This window comes from Ailuropoda melanoleuca, chromosome 11, assembly GCF_002007445.2.
Source record: "Ailuropoda melanoleuca isolate Jingjing chromosome 11, ASM200744v2, whole genome shotgun sequence".
NCBI lineage: Eukaryota > Metazoa > Chordata > Mammalia > Carnivora > Ursidae > Ailuropoda > Ailuropoda melanoleuca.
In genome coordinates, this window is record NC_048228.1 from 13971732 (window position 1) to 13991817 (window position 20086).

General features: G+C 36.9%; 1 protein-coding gene and 1 long non-coding RNA gene across 2 annotated transcripts in view; one reads left to right on the forward strand and one right to left on the reverse strand.

Annotated features, from left to right (window-relative positions):
- Positions 1-3495: 3495 nt before the first annotated feature.
- The window catches only part of LOC117804372, a 28215-nt gene continuing 11624 nt past the window's right edge, over positions 3496-20086 (reverse strand). Inside the window, exons 2-3 of the long non-coding RNA XR_004628726.1 lie at positions 11524-11584; positions 3496-3533 (exon numbers count right to left, since the gene is read on the reverse strand). This is a non-coding gene — a long non-coding RNA (uncharacterized LOC117804372). The remainder of the gene's footprint in view (positions 3534-11523; positions 11585-20086) is intronic.
- On the forward strand, positions 15197-18329 carry FABP2 (fatty acid binding protein 2). Its single transcript, XM_034671299.1, has 4 exons — positions 15197-15277; positions 16488-16660; positions 17828-17935; positions 18267-18329. The coding sequence occupies exons 1-4, from the start codon at positions 15211-15213 to the stop codon at positions 18315-18317; spliced, it is 399 nt and encodes a 132-aa protein (XP_034527190.1). The 5' UTR covers positions 15197-15210; the 3' UTR covers positions 18318-18329.

A 20086-nucleotide genomic window follows, 5' to 3' on the forward strand; every position in this document is an offset into this window, starting at 1 on the left:
ATGGCATCCTATTTTTGTTCCAAAGAAATATATCCTTTTACATTTCTGAAAATATTAATGATAGTTACACTCCTACTTTTATTTTTGAGGTTTTATTCTTCCCACATAGGTCTAGAAGAATTTCATCCATTCGTTTTGCTCTCCTTCTTTCATATTAGAGATTTCTTTTCTCAAATGTCTCCTTTAAATTAAATGTTCATTTTTCAAGGTCTGTGACTAAAGGCCTGGTGAGCTTGTCAACTGTGAACTTCCCTTTGGGTGATCTAGGTGGGCCATTTTTGGGAGAAAGTGCAATGACATTTTCTTCAGGTCTTTCTCCATGGGCTGGTCAGATACTCCAGAGAAGACTCTTCTAAAATTTTGTAGATAGAGAGTAATGGTCTGGCTGCCAGTGTTCTAAAAAGTGAATAGGGTGGATCTCTCAATATTTAATAGGCACACATTCAATTAATCTTCCTGTTTCTTCACAGTATTTGTGTCTTCAGCTGTGTCTACTTTTCCTCAGTCAGTTCTGTGTTAGCTTCTCTGGAGAATAATTCGCTGGCTGTGAGGGACAATCGCTCATGGAAGAAGAGAAGGTGATTGAGAATTTAACTGCTTCTTTAAACACTTTCAATCAATTCACTATATTTCAGCTAGCTCCTTTAATCCCATCGTCCAGAGGCACCAATTTGGGGGCCTTTTGAAGATTCCACAGTATAAATTAAGTCGGTTCTCTGATTCCTTCCCATCATCCCTTACCCTGATTTAGGTTTGGCTTTCTCAGTTCTACCAAGCAATTTACCATTCATCCAACTACTTTCCAGATTTAAACATTTTATTGATATTGTCTCATCTTCTCTTTTCTCCATATCTGTGGATTTTTTGCCTTTTTAAAAGTGTTAGATTTTTAAAGGAAACAAAATTAGACATATGTATTAGAACTACTGTCTTTACTAGGAAATGTGACTTAAAAAAATGAAGATGTACAGAGTCCATTACTCAGTAATTTCACTTCTAGGTAAACTCTTGACATGTGTAACAGGAGCAATGTGCAGAAATATTCATAGCTTTATTGACATAGCAACAAAAAGTTAAGTGTTGGATGAGTCTTAGAAACATAACAGTTCTTTAAAAATCACAGAAGGATGAATACAGTATGAAATAAATTTGTTCAGTTCAAAATAAAAAATCCTAAAAATGTATTGCCAGTTACTAATATCTTTAATATATCTAATAAACCATTAAAAAGGCAAAGCAATGATAAACATAAAATATCAAAGCAGTAATTACGCTTGGTTGGAGAGAAACAAAGAGTTAAAATTGCGGAGGAAAATAAGGAGCTTCAAGAGTACTGCCAATCGTTAGAGTCCCTAGAAGCAAACCCTGATGTGAGAATTTGAATGTAAGTAGGAAGTTGTCCCTGCAGACACTAGTAAGGGAGGAGAGAAGTCAAATGGGAAGGGAAGGAAAAGAAAGGTGGTCTACTCAGGGTAAGTTACAAGCAGATTATTACCGTGAGCAACCGAGGTTCAAAATCAATGGGGACCTCTTTTTTTTTTTTTTTTAAAGATTGTATTTATTTAGTTGACAGAGATAGAGACAGCTAGCAAGAGAGGAAACACAGGCAGGGGGAGTGCGAGAGGAAGAAGCAGGCTCATAGTGGAGGAGCCTGATGTGGGGCTCGATCCCATAACGCCGGGATAACGCCCTGAGCCGAAGGCAGACGCTTAACGACTGCCACTCAGGCACCCCTCAATGGGGACCTCTTGAACACCATACAGAATAGTGTCAAAGTCATCCTACCTGAGGGACAAAGAAACTTAGATCTCTATCTACCAGCTCCTGCCCATTATTACATGAGGGTTGCTCCTGATGCCTTCATTCCTGGCACATCCTGCATGCCCTGCTTGCAGGGGCTCAGCATGGTTCTTGACCAGAGGAAAGCCTGCAGGCAAAGCATCTCAGATGCTTAAGGCAGAGCGCCATTAGTGCTTTTGGGAATAGTGAGCACTAAGGAGGTAAACCTCCTACAGCACTATTCTACTTTTTAAACTAGGGGTGGCTAGGGACATCTGAGTGGCTCAGTTGGTTAAGTGTCTACCTTCGGCTCAGGCTATGATCCCAGGGTCCTGGGATGGAGCCCGGCATCCGCATCCGGCTCCCTGCTCAGTGGGGAGCCTGCTTCTCTCTCTGCCTGCAGCTCCCCTGCTTGTGCATGCACTCTTTCTCTCTGATAAATAAATAAAATATTTAAAAAAATTAAAAATAAAAAATAAACTAGGAAAGGCTAAAATGGGATTTATTTGGTTATCTTTTGTACTATGTATGTGGAATGTATTCTTTCATATCTACGTTATGTTAATTAAGAATATTAAGTGAACTTGTACATGTTTCTTGAATTCCCATTTTATTCTTTGGAAGATGTTTGTTAGAAATGTGAACTTCATAATATGCTTCAGTTTCACTGACCTTCTGCTCACTTGCAGCAATGGGGCCATAGAGTCCCTGGTGTCATTGGGCCCTAATTCACTCTCTGAACAAGCTGGCCTCTGCTGCAGGAGGGCTGTTGTAATTCAGTGTAAATATCGTCATGTATAAAGCAGCAGGAACTGATTTGCAAGAACTCTTTAGACAGTGTATTTTAGGAAAACAACATGTTGTGAAATTCAATTCAATTTATGTGTCTGTTTTTGTATTATATGGATCATTTTTACGTAGTAAGATGTAAACAACATGTTGTGAAATTCAATTCAATTTATGTGTCTGTTTTTGTATTATATGGATCATTTTTACGTAGTAAGATTTTGGCATTTTGGGGTTTTAGAACTCATATGCCATGGGCTAAGACAACTTTTTGGAACATAATTAATTCAATTCCCGATTATGCTATTCCAAGCAGGAACAGTTCTATAAAATCCTCTTTTCTGTGGCCAGCATATTACAGTTTTGTTTGTTGAGCCAGATGCATTTTAGGCTGTGCTTAATGGAGCAGGGGCATTTAACAGACCCAGGGAACAATAGCTGACCCCTGGATGTTACTGGACCGTACGCTGCAGTTGGACTCCAGCAGGGAGCTTACTAATTTGTGCCAGGTTACACAAACAGGCCAAAAGGTGCCTTCATTGATTTTATAGAATTTTTTCCGACTACTCAAAATCACTGGAGCCAATAGCTCTGTAGGAAGTCAGCTATATAGACAACACATATTTATTGACTAAATTACCCCTTTAATATGTCAGCTTAAAAACAAACAAACAAACAAACAAACAAAAAAACCTTTGAAAACAGGTTTCAGAAAAATCTCAGTGCCTACAATGACAGGCATACCTTTATTCTTTGACACAAAGTTTAACTTAATCCACTATGTTAAAACATTTGAAAGCACTCTTGACAAAGGAACGACAATTTACTAGCTTGAAGGTCCTTAATTTTCCTCTGAACAATACAGGCTCATCATTCTACCTCTGAAGGTGAGTCTCTACTTACATTCACAACAAACTGATGAGAAATTATGGAGTGCGCTGTTTCAGAAGAGCTCATAAGAACTGACTCTGTAGAGGTGGGGATGTAAGCAGGATAGAGGAGTTAGTAACAGGCATGTTTTAGGGGACATCTCTAATAGGAGACTAAAATGCACTGTGACTCCCTCTAATTTTACACATCAATATGGGTTCAGGGCCCACTTGGTGAGGCAGACCAACTTAGTATTCCCTTTGTAACTGTAAATATTTCCATTTCACAGTCATTCATTTAACCATCTCTTAGAATGGATTAGTCATTAGCTTTTGAAGATTGTCCTTTTTTACATTAAAAAAAAGTTTTATTTATTTAAATAATCTCTACACCCAACATGGGGCTTGAACTCATGACCCAAGATCGAGTCGCATGCTCTTCTGACTGAACCAGCCAGGCGCCCCAAAGGTCGTCTTTATTCTCCTTCATACACAACCCCAGTAAATAAATGGATGGATTGATGGGTTGATGGGTAAACAGATGGATGACAGATGGATAACTGTAATTTAAATTGGAAATTTTGACCAATACAACAATATACAAAATACATTTCAAAGGGAACTCTTAAGCCACAGAGCCCAAATTTCAATATAGGTATAAAAGATGATGGCAATTGGGAGATTTTTTTTTTTTTGAGGACTATTTCATTGGAAAGATAGATGTGCTGAGGGTGAACAATGAAAAGAATTGTTTGCAATATACCTCAAGACAGTCATAGAACTATCTCCTGCACTAACTCTGTCTTTATTTAAAATTTTGATATCTTGGGGTGCCTGAGTGGCTCAGTTGGGTAAGTGTCTGCACTCGGGTCAGGTCATGATCCCAGGGTCCTGGATCAAGCCCCTAATTCCCTGCTCCGCAGGGAGCCTGCTTCTCCCTCTCCTCCCCCCTTCGCTCCTGCTCTCTCTCTTGCTCTCTCTCAAATAAATAAATAAAATCTTAAAAATATAAAATTTTGATATCTTGCCCATATTTGTTTCCATTAATATTTATTTTTTTAAATGTTTCACTAAAATATTATTTATCTTCAGTGCTGAGTTTTTTGGGATCCCCTTTAATTTTGCTCTTAAGGCAAGGGCCTCACCCCTTCCAGTCCTGAGTGAGGGGTACCAGCTAATGATGTCAGCCCGTCTCCTGTGCCTGCTAAAGCAGCCTATTACAGCAGGATAGAGGCGGGTGACTAGGAAGGTACTGCACTCTCCTCTCATAGTGGTCGAAAGTATGGGAATTCGAGGAACTAGATGAAAGCTAATGGTAGGAATATTACCTGTGGTCATTTAAAAAGGTATCCTGTCCAAGAGGATGGTCTGAGAGGATTGAAGACGACCTAGTAGCTGGCAGGGCAGAAGCTGAGGGGCTCTGAGGATGAGGCACTGCTACATCTGGAGAGCTAGACTGAGAGCCAGGGCAATAAAAGGGGCCCCTCCTCTCTCTACCTTCCATTCTGCCCTCCAACCCTAGAAGTCAGAAGCGAGAAGGTTTATGGCAGACTCTCCCCCCACGACTGCTGGCTTGCTTGTAGCCAGGCCCTGGAATGAAGGTAGAGTGTAGTGAAGTCTCAACTTGAATGAAGAGTAAAGTATTCTCTAATATGTTAGATAAAACATTCCTAAATACTGAATTAAAACTATGATTTTGAGATGAACTTGGCCTTAGGATGCAAGGTCCCGTTGCAGAACTCCAAGGGCACAATTCCCATTAGAATCTACTGGAGCTAAACTCCAGGAGACTCATTTACAAAGATTATAATGCAAATGGTGCCCCCGGAGCTGTGTGATTCGATGCCCTGAAGGAGGGCACGTATTGCATGGTGCACTGGGTGTAATACACAACTAATGAATCATCAAACTTTACATCGGAAACCTGGGATGTACTGTATGGTGACTAACATAATAAAAAATCATTAAAAAAATAAATAAATAAATAAAAAGGAAAAATTGTACCCACACACACAAAAAAGAACATTTTATTCTTTGAATGGGCAGAAAAAACAAGGGACTGCCTAGATGAATAAACAGATTGTAAAAGGTCTATTTATTAAGGAGAGTGATTCTACTTAAATTAATCTGTTTCTTTAACAGTGAGATGATTTAAGAAGCAAATGCCTATTGAAAAGGGAACGAACATTCATTGGGGGCAAATTTCAATGTCTGACTGACTGATGTTGTTTAGGGACTTTATCTGTAATTCAAAGGTTGGTCTTCCATATAGATAAACTCACTGAAAAGAGAAGACTGTGCCCTGATGCCCTTGGGAGATAGCATACACATCTGGCACAGCTGGCATCTGCTGTCTCATCTGCTAATCTAGTCTGACAGCCATCTAGGGCGTTCCCACGTTGCTGTGGTTCTCTTTTCTCCAGTCTCAGTTTCACCATCTTATTTTCAGTTCTCATTTCTCAGCAAGGTTATAGCAATATTTAATTTGCCTTTTCTTCCAGATGAGTCCCTCAAATCCCTCCTATATTTGGTGCCAAATGAAGCTTTCTAAAATANTCTCATTTCTCAGCAAGGTTATAGCAATATTTAATTTGCCTTTTCTTCCAGATGAGTCCCTCAAATCCCTCCTATATTTGGTGCCAAATGAAGCCTTCTAAAATACAAATCTTGATCAAATGAAGATATGTGCATGGGTCTCTATGCACACACCAACTTATAGGAGTATACACATACACATTCCTANGTGTTCCCTCTCTCGCTGGCTGTCTCTATGTCTGTTGAATAAATAAATAAAATCTTTAAAAAAAAATAAAATAAAATAAAATACAAATCTTGATCAAATGAAGATATGTGCATGGGTCTCTATGCACACACCAACTTATAGGAGTATACACATACACATTCCTATGCGTACATATATACACGTATGGGTACATAGAAATACGTAAATACACACACACACACACACACACACACACACACACACACGTCTGTATTCAAGCATTCTTGAAACTAGATGAATCGTACATAAATATTACATTAATTACGTAGAGTTGGCAGAATTATAAGTCCTTGATTAATTTTTTTATGCCTTTTTCTACTTTCTAAGTTATCTGCATTGACTGCTCATTAACCTATAATTAAAAAAAAATGTCTTGGGGCACCTGGGTGGCTTAGTCGGTTAAGTATCTGACTCTTGATTTTGGCTCAGATCATGATCTCAGGGTTCTGAGATTGAGCCTCACACTGGGCTCTGTGCTGGGTGTGGAGGCTGCTTAAGATTCTCTCTCTCCCTCTCCCTCTGCTCCCAACCCAGAGAAATAAATTAATTAATTAAATAAATAAATAAATAAGTTTTAAAAATTTCTTGATGTAGAGGAATATTTAATGAAATGGAAAAATTTTGATAAGATTCTTAATTTTTAAAGATTTGTAAGATAATATATATAGTATAAGTTCACCTATTTGTGTAACATGCTTATTTTATATAAATGGTGTGTGTATAGATATATATAATTATATGTAATATATAATACATGTACTATATAGTTATATATTTCATTATATATATATGTATATGTATAAATGCTAGCACTGACTACTTTGGGAGATAAGACCTTGAGTAATTTTTACTTTCCTCTGTGGTTAGCTGTATTTTCAAAATTTTCTACAGTGACATATACAGTCATGATAGTCTTCCCACTAAGCATGTTAGTTTGTAGCAAGGATGTAAAGCTATGGTAGAGTGATGCCGACTGATGCTTTTCCTAACACTGGTAACATTTTCTTGATTTCTACAGGATTACTTCTGCCATGCCTAAAAAAGAAACTCTTTGGCAATATTATTCTTTCACTCTGAGATAAAAGTTTGCTTCATTCCATCAAGGAGCCAAAGTCCCTTGTAGTATTCTGCCAACCAGATAGCTTTGGAGCCTATGATCAGCAATTAACTTTCCTTTGGAAAGCCTCAAGATGGAGGCTCCTCAATTAGGTTGCAAAATAGGCAGGAAATCAAAATATTACACTGGGTAAGCCCATGACCCTAGTATCAAATTAGAAGGCAGTGGGGTACTGTTCACTATTAAACAACCTGTTCGCTGGTCAAACACCCACATGCTGAACCGAGACTAGGAAACAAATGGCACTTCTAAACAGGCAACAAAGGCTTTAATTAGGATACATAAGCTTACTTTGTACATATTTTGTACCCATTTTGAATTGTCTCTGCCCTCAAATCTGAAAATCTCTCAGAAGAAACAAAAGGTTAACAGACACTACAATCAATACAATAAGTGTAATAGGGTTCTGATGGCAATACTGAAACACAGGCAAAGAAGAGTTAGCTCAGGCTGGCAGGAAGGAGGAAGGGAAGGCAGTTTGTTGGATAGGTGACACTGAGCTGACTCTGAAAGTCAAAGTGGGTGTTAGGCAGGGAGAGCATGGGATAAGGGGTGGGATTTACATGCAGAGTTAAGAAGATGGACAAAAATATAGAGAGGGGAGAGATCAGAGCACCTTGAATAGGGGAAGTGTAAAGTGGGGTGAATAGGAGAGGTCTGATGCCAATAAGGAATTACTGAATGATAATATGCAAAAACATGGTCACACGTGCATTCTGTGAAGATAATTCTCTGGACAAAATGGATTCTGAGAGACAGGAGGAGGGGAACACCATTTAGATTATTATAGCAATCTAGGTGAGTGTTGGTGACTACTAGAAAATACAAAGAGGGAATATATTTAAGTGATATAAGGGAGTAAAAGTTGTTTTGTTGATAAAATGGAAAACCAAGAATAAAGGAGAGGAAAGATTTTAGAATTATCCTTAGAATGGCAGAATCAATCACTGATACAGGAAACGAAGAGGAGAGAACAAGGCTGAGTGAAAAGTTAAGCTGCTTTCTGGTTGTGTAGAGTTTGAGGTGCTGATAAAGCACGCAGGTAGAGAAACTCGATACGGAATAGGTACCTGGTAGGAGAGAGATCTGAGTTGTAGCTCTGAAGTTTGGAATCACATAGATGAAAACTGAAGACATGGGAAAGAATAAGATGGCCCAGGTAGACTGGAATGAAAAGAGATCTTAAGGTACAACTTTAAATATAAGGTGTCAAATGAGGAACAACTGCCCATGGAAGAGCCTAAAAAGGAGTATTCAGAGAAGTGAGTTGAATGTCAAGAAAGAATCAAGTCAGGAAAAGAAAAGGAGAAATTTCAAAAGGGAGAAGAATCAATGATCTGGAATGCTTCAGTGACAAAATAAAGGCCAAGATGTGTGCATAGTGTTTGGCAACAAAAAATTCACCTATGACCTCAGTGAGTAGTTTCAGCGGACTGGTGAATATGAAAGCTGGTACTGTAGTAGACTGAGGCACTAATAGAAGAGAGAATGTAGAGACAAGTATAAGATTATTTTCTCAGGGAGCCTGGCTATAAAGGGAAGGAGAAGACTGAATAGTTTCTAGAAACATCAAAAGAATCCAGAGTGTCTTTTCATTTTTTAAAATGGGAAAGACTTGACCATCTTGATATGAAGGAGAAAAGATCCCACCTCAGCTTAATAAATAAAAGAGAAAGAGAGGTGCAAGTATGAAGATGCAGGGGGGAAAAGTCTTCGCATGTGCCTCAGTTATAATTTTAAGCCTTGCTTCCTCTTGACTGAAACTGTATGTATTCATTCTTCTTCTATACTTTAGCACAGTGCCTAGGTCACAGTAGGAATTCTAATTTTTGTTGAGTAAATAAGTGGGTAAAAGAATTTATAGGAGTAAAGTAAGTGATAACAGGTAATGTTGAAAATGAGAAGGCAGAAATTGAAGGAATTATTATTTGATGATTTATTTCCCCTGTGAATAATGTGTAAGTCATCTGCTGAAGGGAAGGGAAGAAGGGTATAGGAAAATGATTAAATCCAACACCAAAAAAACCAAATAACCCAATTAAAATGGGCAGAGGACCTGAAGAGACATTTTTCTAAAGAAGAAGATGGCCAACAGACACATGAAAAGATTCTCAATATCACTAATCATCATGGAAATACAAATCAAAACCACAATGAGATATCACTGCATACCTGAGAGAATGGCAAGTATCAAAAAGACAAGGAATGACAAGTGTTGGTGAGGATACAGAGAAAAAAGAACCCTTGTGCATTGTTGGGGAGAATGTAAATTGGTGCAGCTCTTGTGGAAAATAGTATGGGGGTTCCTCAAAAGTTAAAAATAGAAATGCCATATGAGGGGCACCTGGCTGGCTCAGTTGGTAGAACATGTGACTCTTGATCTTGGGGTTGTGAGTTTGAGACTCACATTGGGTGTAGAGATTACCTTAAAAAAATCTTTTAAAAAAAGAAAGAAATTCCATGTGATATATAATTCCATTACTGGGTGTTTGCCCAAAGAAAACAAAAACACTAATTTGAAAAGATATATGCACCCTTATGTTTACTGCAGCATTATTTACAGTAGCCAAGATAGGGAAGCAGCCCAAGTGTCCAACGAATGATAAACGGATAAAGAAGATGTGAGATAGATAGATAGACAGACAGATGGATAGATATAATGGAATATATAGAATGGAAAGCACACGTGTAATAGCACAGGGGTTGGTGAAGGGAAAATGTGCAAGAGGGTTTTTTTTATTGGCAATAGGATATTGACTGGAGAATGTAAAGAAACCGGGGGGGTTCTAATTTGGGAGAAAATAGAGGGAACTGACTGATATTCTCTTCAAGCCAAATTTTCTCCCAAGATATGGGAGAAAATAAAGAAGCTGAGAGGATGAAGAGCTGTGGTCAGAAAGTCCCATGTTAAATTTAACAGAAGGAAAACTCTAGAGAACACAAATCACAGCTTACAGCCCTATGTGTGAGTGGATAAAGTGTAACAGAAATAAAGGTTACTAGAGATGAGGAGTTATAGGACTGTGAGGCCAGAGGGACAAATGACTTATCTACATGGACTTTGAGGTCACCCAGGATGAAGGCAGGACACAGAGGATGATGGTGAGCCAGCTGCCAAGATCTTCAGTGATAGATGGTAGATAGCAATGTCAGATGGGGACAGATGGTAGATAATGATATAATGATAGATGGGGTAAATGACAGATAACTATGATGAAGTAGGCTGGAAGGTGACAGCCAAAAGAAAATGGCCTCAAAAGAAAAGACTTTCTTTAAAAAGGAAGGGGGGGGGCAGAAACATAATGGTTTGGATGGGGCAACGGAGAGCTGAGATAATGCAAACCTGTCTTCCACTATCTGTGGCATGAGGAGCATAGGAGATAAATGACATTCCGTCAAAATTCCTTGAGGGAGACTCATCATTTTGGGGAGAGACCTAGGTTACAAAGAAGGCAGAAGATGAAAGAGTTATAAATCCTTCATGCAAGATCATTCAACTGACACATGTGGATCACATAAATGGCTGTCCTGTTATTAAGGACAATCAGCAAGCCACACTGGGCATTATATGGCAGATGTCCTGCTATGCACTGCTATAACTCTACAGTTCAGAAGAAAACCAACCATCCATGTCAGGTGCAAAGTCTAAGACATAATTTAACAGGCCTTACTATTTCTAAAATTTAGAGGATTACAGTTAAAATAGAATGAAGTGGTCTCTGTAGGCAAACACTAGAATTCTTTCTCATTCCCCATTCGCTGCTAGGAATTGGATGGTAATCTTAAAGCTTCTTGTTGCTCCTTGTATTTGTACCTCAAATTCTTCTCTTACAGGGGCCTGATAGAGACCACTAGTTTTCTCTGACATGTAAAAGTTAAACAAGTTGGGATTGAAATTCTGAAGTGATTAGAAAAGGCCTGAAAATACTGTTTTCCATAAATGATATATTTTTAAATATTCTAGAAAAACGTTCCCTCCTACTCTGCGATGCGGTGAAAGGATTTCATGATCTCTAGAAAGCTATTTCTTTGAGATGAGCTTGAAACATTGTACTGCCCTTCCTCATGATGTCTCTGGTCTTCATGATGATACTAATATTTCTTTGGCTATCATTAATTGGCTGTTTTTGTCTTTTATCACTTTTATGAGATCTTTAGAAGGTCACTACATTTGGGAGAAGTAGGCTTACCTGACCCACCCTTGGTAGTTCAGGACAGGCTTCTCAGAGCAGTCAATGACCAAGCTGGGATCTAAAGCAAGAGAAAGCATGTACATTCAGGAGATGGGAGACTGAAAGAGGTTTAGAGTGCTTAGACCTTGGAGGACACAGTAAGGAAGGGCAAGAGACTGGAGATACGAGTAGGGGCGTTGTAAGCCATGTTAGGAATGTAGTTTGTACAATCCCCTGCAGGAGTGGGATAGGGATTACCAGGAGCTTCTGCTGATTTCCACTTCTTCCATACCACTCCATGCTCACATGGACTATGAGCTGAGAGAGAGAGAGAGAGAAAGCATCTGCACCCACATGCACACACATACCCAATCCACCTACTCTCCCAAGCTGCAGGACCCTAAGTCTTCCAGCTTTATCAGAGAAGAAAATAAAGAACTGGGTCAGCCCTCAGCTGGGTGGTCCAACTGTAGCATCAGTAGGAGAGGTCTGCGAGGAACTTGGTCTACAGGTTCTTTTTCTTTTTCTTTTTTTTTTTTTTTGGACAGAGAGAGACAGTGAGAGAGGGAACACAAGCAGGGAGAGTTGGAGAGGGAGAAGCAGGCTCCCAGCAGAGCAGGGAGCCCAATGCGGAGCTCAATCCCAGGACCCTAGGATCATGACCTGAGCCAAAGGCAGATGCTTAAAGCTGAGGCACCCAGGCGCCCCTGGTCTATAGGTCCTATATAATCTTTTCTAGGTGGGGTCCAGGTGAGTGGTAAGAATTGGGAAGCTACAGAGTTTGGAAGCTAAAAAAGGAAAAGTATAGTGTTAAAAATTTGATCTAGTCATTTAAAAAAAATCCAACGGTGGATTGTCTACGGACAACAGAGACTCCTAACTGACTTTAAATTAGGATATTGCCACTGATAAATGGAAGACTGCAAAATTTAGCTTGTCCATTTTGTTAGTGGGCTGGCATGAGTCCAAGTGCTATTTGCTTACCTTATCCTACTCTGCACTCCCTGAGAGGCTCGAGGTAGCCAGGAGACAAGACCACATTCAGAAGGCACTGTTAGGTGAACAATGGCAAGAAGCCATTTTGTTTCTTCCTCCCCACCTTCCTAACCAGGGCAGGCACTTTTCTTGCAGTCATGAGATTACAGAGTAGACAGATATATTCCTAGAGGGAGCTACAGCATCAGGCTATCCTTAACAAGCAATTCCAAGTTAACCACGAGTATAAGTCATGAAATATCTAAACAACTTTCAGGTGGCTTTCTAATAAACAACAGAAGGACATGGATTTCATTTACAAAAACCTAAAGTGGTTTGAGACCTAGGATCTATCTAAAAGTTGATGATTACTTCTGGAGTTTCCTCCTCAGAGAATGAGGATGGAAAGATTTATTGAGAACTTGATGTTTACTTGAAGTTTTGCTCACGTGTGTGCTTTATGTAATTTGTTCATAAAACCGTATGTATTAGGTTTTATTATTATCTTCATTTTATAGATAAGGAAACTGAGGCTCAGAGAGGTAGAGTAATCTCATCAAAGTTCTGTACAGTAATGGGTGTTGTAGGCAGTATTGAAACTCAAGTCTTTTTGTTTCTGAACTACAGCTTTATTTTACTGTACCATATTTCTAATCTAGAAAGAAACACTGGAGCTATCATTCACGGCCTTCTAAATTCACAAATGCCCATAAGTAGTAGTGGATTAACTGAGAGACCAGTCCTTGGCTTTAGGGTAACCATGAACTTTTCTACTGTTCTCAAATTGAAAGTATAGTAGGGTAATTGTTCCCAAATGATGAGGTTTTCATTATCTTTGATAAAAGAGAGAAAAACAAAGACAAGGTAATAATTTTCATAAAGTTAGTTACAAATCTAAAGGACTTCTATTATTCTAAAATTATAACCCTTCTCTCCCCCCATGTTCTGATGCCTTTTTCTCTTTTAATGAAATAATGGAGTTAGTAGAAGGTAGTTTGCCTTTTAATGTGCTTACTTGATAAAATATTAAGTGGGCAACTCCACTGTAAAAGTATGCCCAATGGATACAATCAAAATTAAAAACTAGAGGTGCCTGGGTGGCTTGATCAAGAGGCATCTGACTCTCGATCTCAGCTCAGGTCTTGATCTCCGGGTCATGAGTTCAAGCCCTGTGAGTTCAGGCCCAGCATGGAGCCTACTTATAAAAAAATTAAAAACTTAATACTATCCCCCAGTTTCCTGTTCAAATGTGTTAGATACATCCTTCCTCTAACTCTGAATGAAATGTTGGGCATGCTTTTTAGCTTCTCTACTGACCTTGAGTTAATAAGAGTTTCTTTGGTCACATTTATTCACAATAATGGTCTCTTTTGAGCAAGTGATATATTCAGACTAGTTAATAATCAAAACTCTGCACTTCATAGCAAGTTAATGTATTTCCTCCACCAGCTCAGTCCTGCTCCAGGCTGAAAGCCTGCAGTGGGGAAAGGGAGAGATATGGTGACCTCCTTGTCTTTTTACCTTTTTAGCTATCCTCCATAGCCTCGTCCCCATACATATTGAGTTTTAGCTTCTGATTGCATTGCACCAGGATTGGGGATGAGAGGGAATAAGAGTAAAAAAATGAATGGTTTTAATTAATGGCATAGCTGATACCTGCCTTTTGTTTTCTGTGTACATGGCAGATGTTTAAAACTGATTGTTTCTCTAATGGAAGTTTTCAGGTTGTCTAGCTATATTTCTACCTCTTAAAATTTTTCTCAGTGGCTTATCACCATTCTAGACCAAAACAGAAACCTAGTGAGCACTTATGTGTCATGCACTGTACCAGTGTCAGGATATTTACCAAACTCCTGGCAACCCAAAAGCACAATGCAAAAGAACATATTAGTAAAATAAATAAATCTTCAGTCTCAATATCATATTAACGTTAACTTTTTATTTATATTTGGTCATAAAATCTTACTTTACAAGGTAATTGCTATTGTAAAAAGGGGACAGGTCATTAATAGTCTTATTTCCAGATGTTATTTGATATATGTTCTAAATTGTGTTACCTCCAATGTAGTGTGCACTTTGAACTTAAAAGCAGAAAACCTATTTTAAGAGAGTATGCATTCTAGTCCTTGAAATAAATGTACTCACAAGTTGTAGTTTGAGATAGAATAGGTATTGTTTACCATGTTTTATAGTTGACTCCTGAACAACATGGGGGGGTCAGGGGCACCAACCCCCACATGCAGTCAAAAATCCTTGTATAACTTTTGACTCCTCAAAAACTAAACACTGATAGTCCACTGTTGACCGGAAGTCTTCCTGATAACATAAACAGTCAATTAATACATATTTTGTATGCCATATGTATTATATACTGTATTTTTACACTAAAGTAAGCTAGAAAAAATATTTTAAAAATAAGGAAGAGCAAATACATTTACAATATTTTACCGTACTTTCAGAAAAAAATTTATATATAAGTGGATCCATACAATTCAAACCCATGTTGTTCAAGGGTCAACTGTAATTCAGTTCAATTTCAGGAAAGGAACTAAGAAATTTATAGACCGATAAACTACAATGGCTGGGCATTAGTGTAGTTAAGTGACCTTTTAAACTTTAAACTTCCACATCACAGTATGAAGTTGGTTCTAAGATAAGAAATAGAATAAATTGTCTCCTAAGGACAGACCTGAATCTCTGATTGCTTAGAGGCTGACTCAACTAGAGATCATGGCTTTTGATGGTACTTGGAAGACAGACCGGAATGAGAACTATGACAAGTTCATGGAAAAAATGGGTAAGGGCTTAATTCTTCAGTGGCTTGTCATTTTGTTCCTCACAGACATTTTTCTTTCTAATTCCTTCTAAACCTCAGGGCTTAGGGAATGTCTCCTGTTCTGGTGGTGAGAATGTGTGAGGCTCAGAGTAGGGAAAACAATATTCTCACTTCTTATATTAGGAAAACTACACAGTTTCACTAGTGGGAGAAGAGATTCTTTGAGTTCTCTGTAACAAAAAAAATCCAGGTATGATNCTGTAACAAAAAAGATCCAGGTATGATTCATTCACTCTTCAACTGCCGATTTTATCTTTATCATTGAAAACTGGCTTTTTTTTTTTTTTTTTTGGTTTAGAGAGTAAAAAAGGACAGTGCATAATGGACACTTCAAAACTTTAAAATGTTGAATTCTAGGAGATGGAAACAAAGATCATATAGTAAAGTAGTAGAAAAAAAGTTCTATCATAATTCACAGCTCTAAATATATTAGACTTAATTCTCATTTCCTCTGACATAAAATATTGGGAATAATCTCATGATTCCATGTAGTTTCTATGAGGGTTTTAATTTAACTAACTTTAATATCTATTCCAATACTCTGGCAGCTCATACACTGGATGAGATGCGCAAACAAATTGAAGTCATTCCCCAAAAAGAAAATTTGCATAAATTATATTCTATACTTCCAGAATTCCATGTTGAAATTTATGGAATTTGCACATTTTTACGATAATGAATTTGACAGCAATACTTGCCAATTTTCTCACTTTTGTGATAGTCAGAAATGCCACAAAAAGCAAAGAGAATTATGAGTTCAAAATTTTAAAGCCATTATGAAAAGTAAAAAAAGTTTAAAAATATTTATGCAGAATTAAATTTCCTTATAAATATATTAATATAGTTAATCCTTTGACATTTCTGGAATTTAGTTTACTTAACAATGAAGCAAAAGTTTGATGATTATATTAAAATTACTCTAAGATTCTACAATTCTGTTTTTCATTTAATTTTTCATAAGTTTTGGAAAAATAGCTTGAATCACTACTCTTGATCTGACTAAGCTTGAATTTTTTCTGTAAGAGACAATCTGAATGCTCTTGTGCAAAGGCAATGCTATCAGGTTTTCCTTCCCACCCTCAAAATGTACATAAACAAAACAGAATTTGTTGAAATAAATACTTTCTATGCCATTTTGACTCTATTTTCTCCAACATCTTTTGCTTTGCAGGTGTTAATATGGTGAAAAGGAAGCTTGCAGCTCATGACAATCTGAAACTGACAATTACACAAGAAGGAAATAAATTCACTATCAAAGAATCAAGCACTTTTCGTACCACTGAAATTGTTTTTGAGCTTGGTGTCACTTTTAATTACAGCCTAGCAGACGGAACTGAACTCACTGTAAGATACTTTTTACAAGCAATGCATTCTTGATTTTTCTACACAATACTAAAATAATCTGTTTTCTGTCACTGGATGTTAAGCCTCTTTCATTTACTGAAGCAGCCAATAGAGTTTATCCACATTATATATTGCACAAATTGGCAGGATATTTAAATCTAATGTTTTTATTTTCATACATCTGTAAATAATCTGGATTGAACAATAAGAATTAGAAAAACACCTTTTGGATGATTAAGCATAGACCTATTATTCATAAAGAAAACTAAAGATCAGTGTTTTCAACTTTACATACCTGATAGCAGCAAAAGCTTTTAGATTTATCAAACTTAAACATAATAGTCATGTAATAAATACAGTGAAATAATAAGATAAATGAGTAAATTAGTTAATGAATGAGTGACCAAATGGAAAAGTCTGATGCATGCTACATTGTAGGTCATTGGGAATGTACCTTTTAATGTTTAAGATAAAAAATTTTAGGTAGTCATATTTTTCAACTGATTTTTTAAAATCTTTTTTGTCCTCAGGATTTTATAGTTATATTTTATGTTTGTAATGACAAACTGTCAAATATTTTATTAATTACGGCCATTTTTATATTTGTTTATTTATGTATTTACAGATTTTATTTGTAAGCAACCTCTACACACAACATGGGGCTTGAACCCACAACACAAGATCAAAATTGCCTGCTCCATCAACTAAGCCAGCCAGGCATCCCAATGGCCACCCTTTAAATTATTACAACAATTATAAAATTAAAACATACACAGAATTGTTAGCCTTCCATGAAACTAACTTGAACCATGACTAAATTTAGGATACTCTTTTTAACATGAAAGATTTAGAAAAGGGAAGCATTGCTCATCTACCTTAAAATTAAACATTTGGAAACAATTGAGTGAGAAAAGCATAAGGGTTACCAGCATATACCCTAGAGCCCTAAAAGCCTAGGTTCAATCCTGGCCCTATGACTTTAGGTGAATTATTCTGTCTCAGATTTCTCAACCATAAAATGGAGACAGTAATATCTACTTCATAAGGTCATTATGAAGACTGAAGAAGTAGATCTATAAAACTCAGAACAGTGCCTGACATATGGAAGACCCTAAAAAAAGCTGCTTGTTATTATTATTATTTATTATTATTATTTTACATTTATAGGGTAGTTGGAACCTAGAGGGAAATAAACTTGTTGGAAAATTCAAACGGCTAGACAATGGAAATGAACTGAATACTACCCGAGAAATTATAGGTGGTGAACTGGTTCAGGTGAGTGGTAAAAAGATCATAGCTATTTCCTAAAGACAACAATAATTACATAATAATAATTTTGTATTTGTGATTGCTGAGTTATATCTTCAACAAATAAAGTATTACTTTTCTCATAAATCTTACTTATTTTAACTAAAAATGTAAGTGACTAAAAACCAAAAAATGTATTTTTAAGTGGGTATATCCTGTATCTGTATAAAATGTTGCTATCAAGAACTAAGGAAAAAAAAACTATAATCATTTCAAAGCTATAATAATACTAATATTTTTCTTCATTGAGCCTTAAATCTTAATGGCAAATTATTCTATGTTTGTTAACACCTTTCAGATTTACGTGTATGAAGGAATAGAAGCCAAGAGGATCTTCAAAAAGGAATGAGCTTTGTTCTTGGAGNAATCATTTCAAAGCTATAATAATACTAATATTTTTCTTCATTGAGCCTTAAATCTTAATGGCAAATTATTCTGTTTAACACCTTTCAGATTTACGTGTATGAAGGAATAGAAGCCAAGAGGACCTTCAAAAAGGAATGAGCTTTGTTCTTGGACCACAGCCCAGAACACAAATTGAATGGAAAATCTATATTGTACTAAAACTGTTTTTGTTTTCCTGATTAGTCCTTTTGTAAATATAAACAGTGAGTCACATTTCTAATCTTACCAAGGCAAAATAAGTAAAAGCTAATTAGGATTTAATTTGTTTTACATTCCCTAAGATGTACATTATTGCTGTACTGGTGTTCTAAAAGAATTTGTGACTTTTTTAACACAGATGAATAAACTTTGTTTCCACATTGCTTTATAAGTAGCTTCTCCTTAAAAAAAAAAAAAAAGCTACGTGACATACGCATTGATAGACTACATGGTTGTTTTGTTTTTGTTTTTGTTTTCCACATTTGGTAAACTAAAATGACAGACTGCATGGGGTCTTTAAAATCTTATATGGTCGCGATTTTTCAGCAGAAACTTTGCAGGCCAAAAGGGAGTGGCAGGATATATTTAAAGCGCTAAAAGGGAAAAACTTACAACCCATAATACTCTACCCTGCAAGGCTATCATTTAGAATTAAAGGGGAGATAAAGAGTTTCCCAGACAAGTGAAAACTAAAGGAGGTCATCATCACCACTAAACCAGCCTTACAAGAACTATTAAACGATCTTTTTTAATTGGAAAAGAAAATGCCATAACTAGAAATAAGAAAATATAGAAAATAAAAAAATCTCACTAGTAAAACAAATATATAGTCAAGGCAGTGGATCAGCCACTTAAAAGCTCGTATGAAGGTTAAAAACGAAAAACAGTAAAAATTATAACTACCTAAGTAGTTTAAAAATACACAAAATAAAAAGATATAAAATGTGACATCAAAAACAAAACATGGGGAGAGGTTCAAAATGTAGCACTTTTAGATTCATTCAAACTTAGGTGACTATCAGCTTAAAATAAACNTATTTGACAGAGATAGAGACAGCCAGTGAGAGAGGGAACACAAGCAGGGGGAGTGGGAGAGGAAGAAGCAGGCTCACAGCAGAGGAGCCTGATGTGGGGCTCGATCCCATAACGCCGGGATCACGCCCTGAGCCGAAGGCAGACGCTTAACCGCTCTGCCACCCAGGCGCCCCAAAATGTAGCACTTTTAGATTCATTCAAACTTAGGTGACTATCAGCTTAAAATAAAATGCTATATAAATAAATCAAGATAGATAAACCTCATGGTAACCATAAGCTGAAAATCTACAATAGATACACAAAAAATAAAGAAAAAAGAACCCAAACATAACACTAAAGAAAACCATCAAACTACAGGGCAGAAGACAAAGAGAAAAAGAAATAAACAGAGAAGAACTACAAAAATAACCAGAAAACAATTAACAAAATGGCAATAAGTACATACCTATCAATAACTACTTTAAATATAACTGGACTAAATGCGCCAATAAAATGACATAGGTTGGCTGAATGGATAAAAATAGAAGACCACCAGTATTATGCCCACAAGAGACTCACTTTAGATCTAAGACACACACAGGCTGGAAGTGAAGAGATGGAAACAGATATGCCATGTCAATGGAAATGAAAAGAAAGAGTAGCAATACTCATATCAAATAAAATAGATTTTATTTTTTAAAATATACTTTTTTTTTGAGA

Bases quoted from the DNA above. Each gene is read 5' to 3' on its own strand.
- FABP2 (XM_034671299.1), top strand. From the start codon at position 15,211: ATGGCTTTTGATGGTACTTGGAAGACAGACCGGAATGAGAACTATGAC. The intron at 15,278-16,487 runs GTAAGGGCTTAA...TTTGCTTTGCAG, and splicing joins CAAGTTCATGGAAAAAATGG to GTGTTAATATGGTGAAAAGG. The intron at 17,936-18,266 runs GTGAGTGGTAAA...AACACCTTTCAG, and splicing joins TAGGTGGTGAACTGGTTCAG to ATTTACGTGTATGAAGGAAT.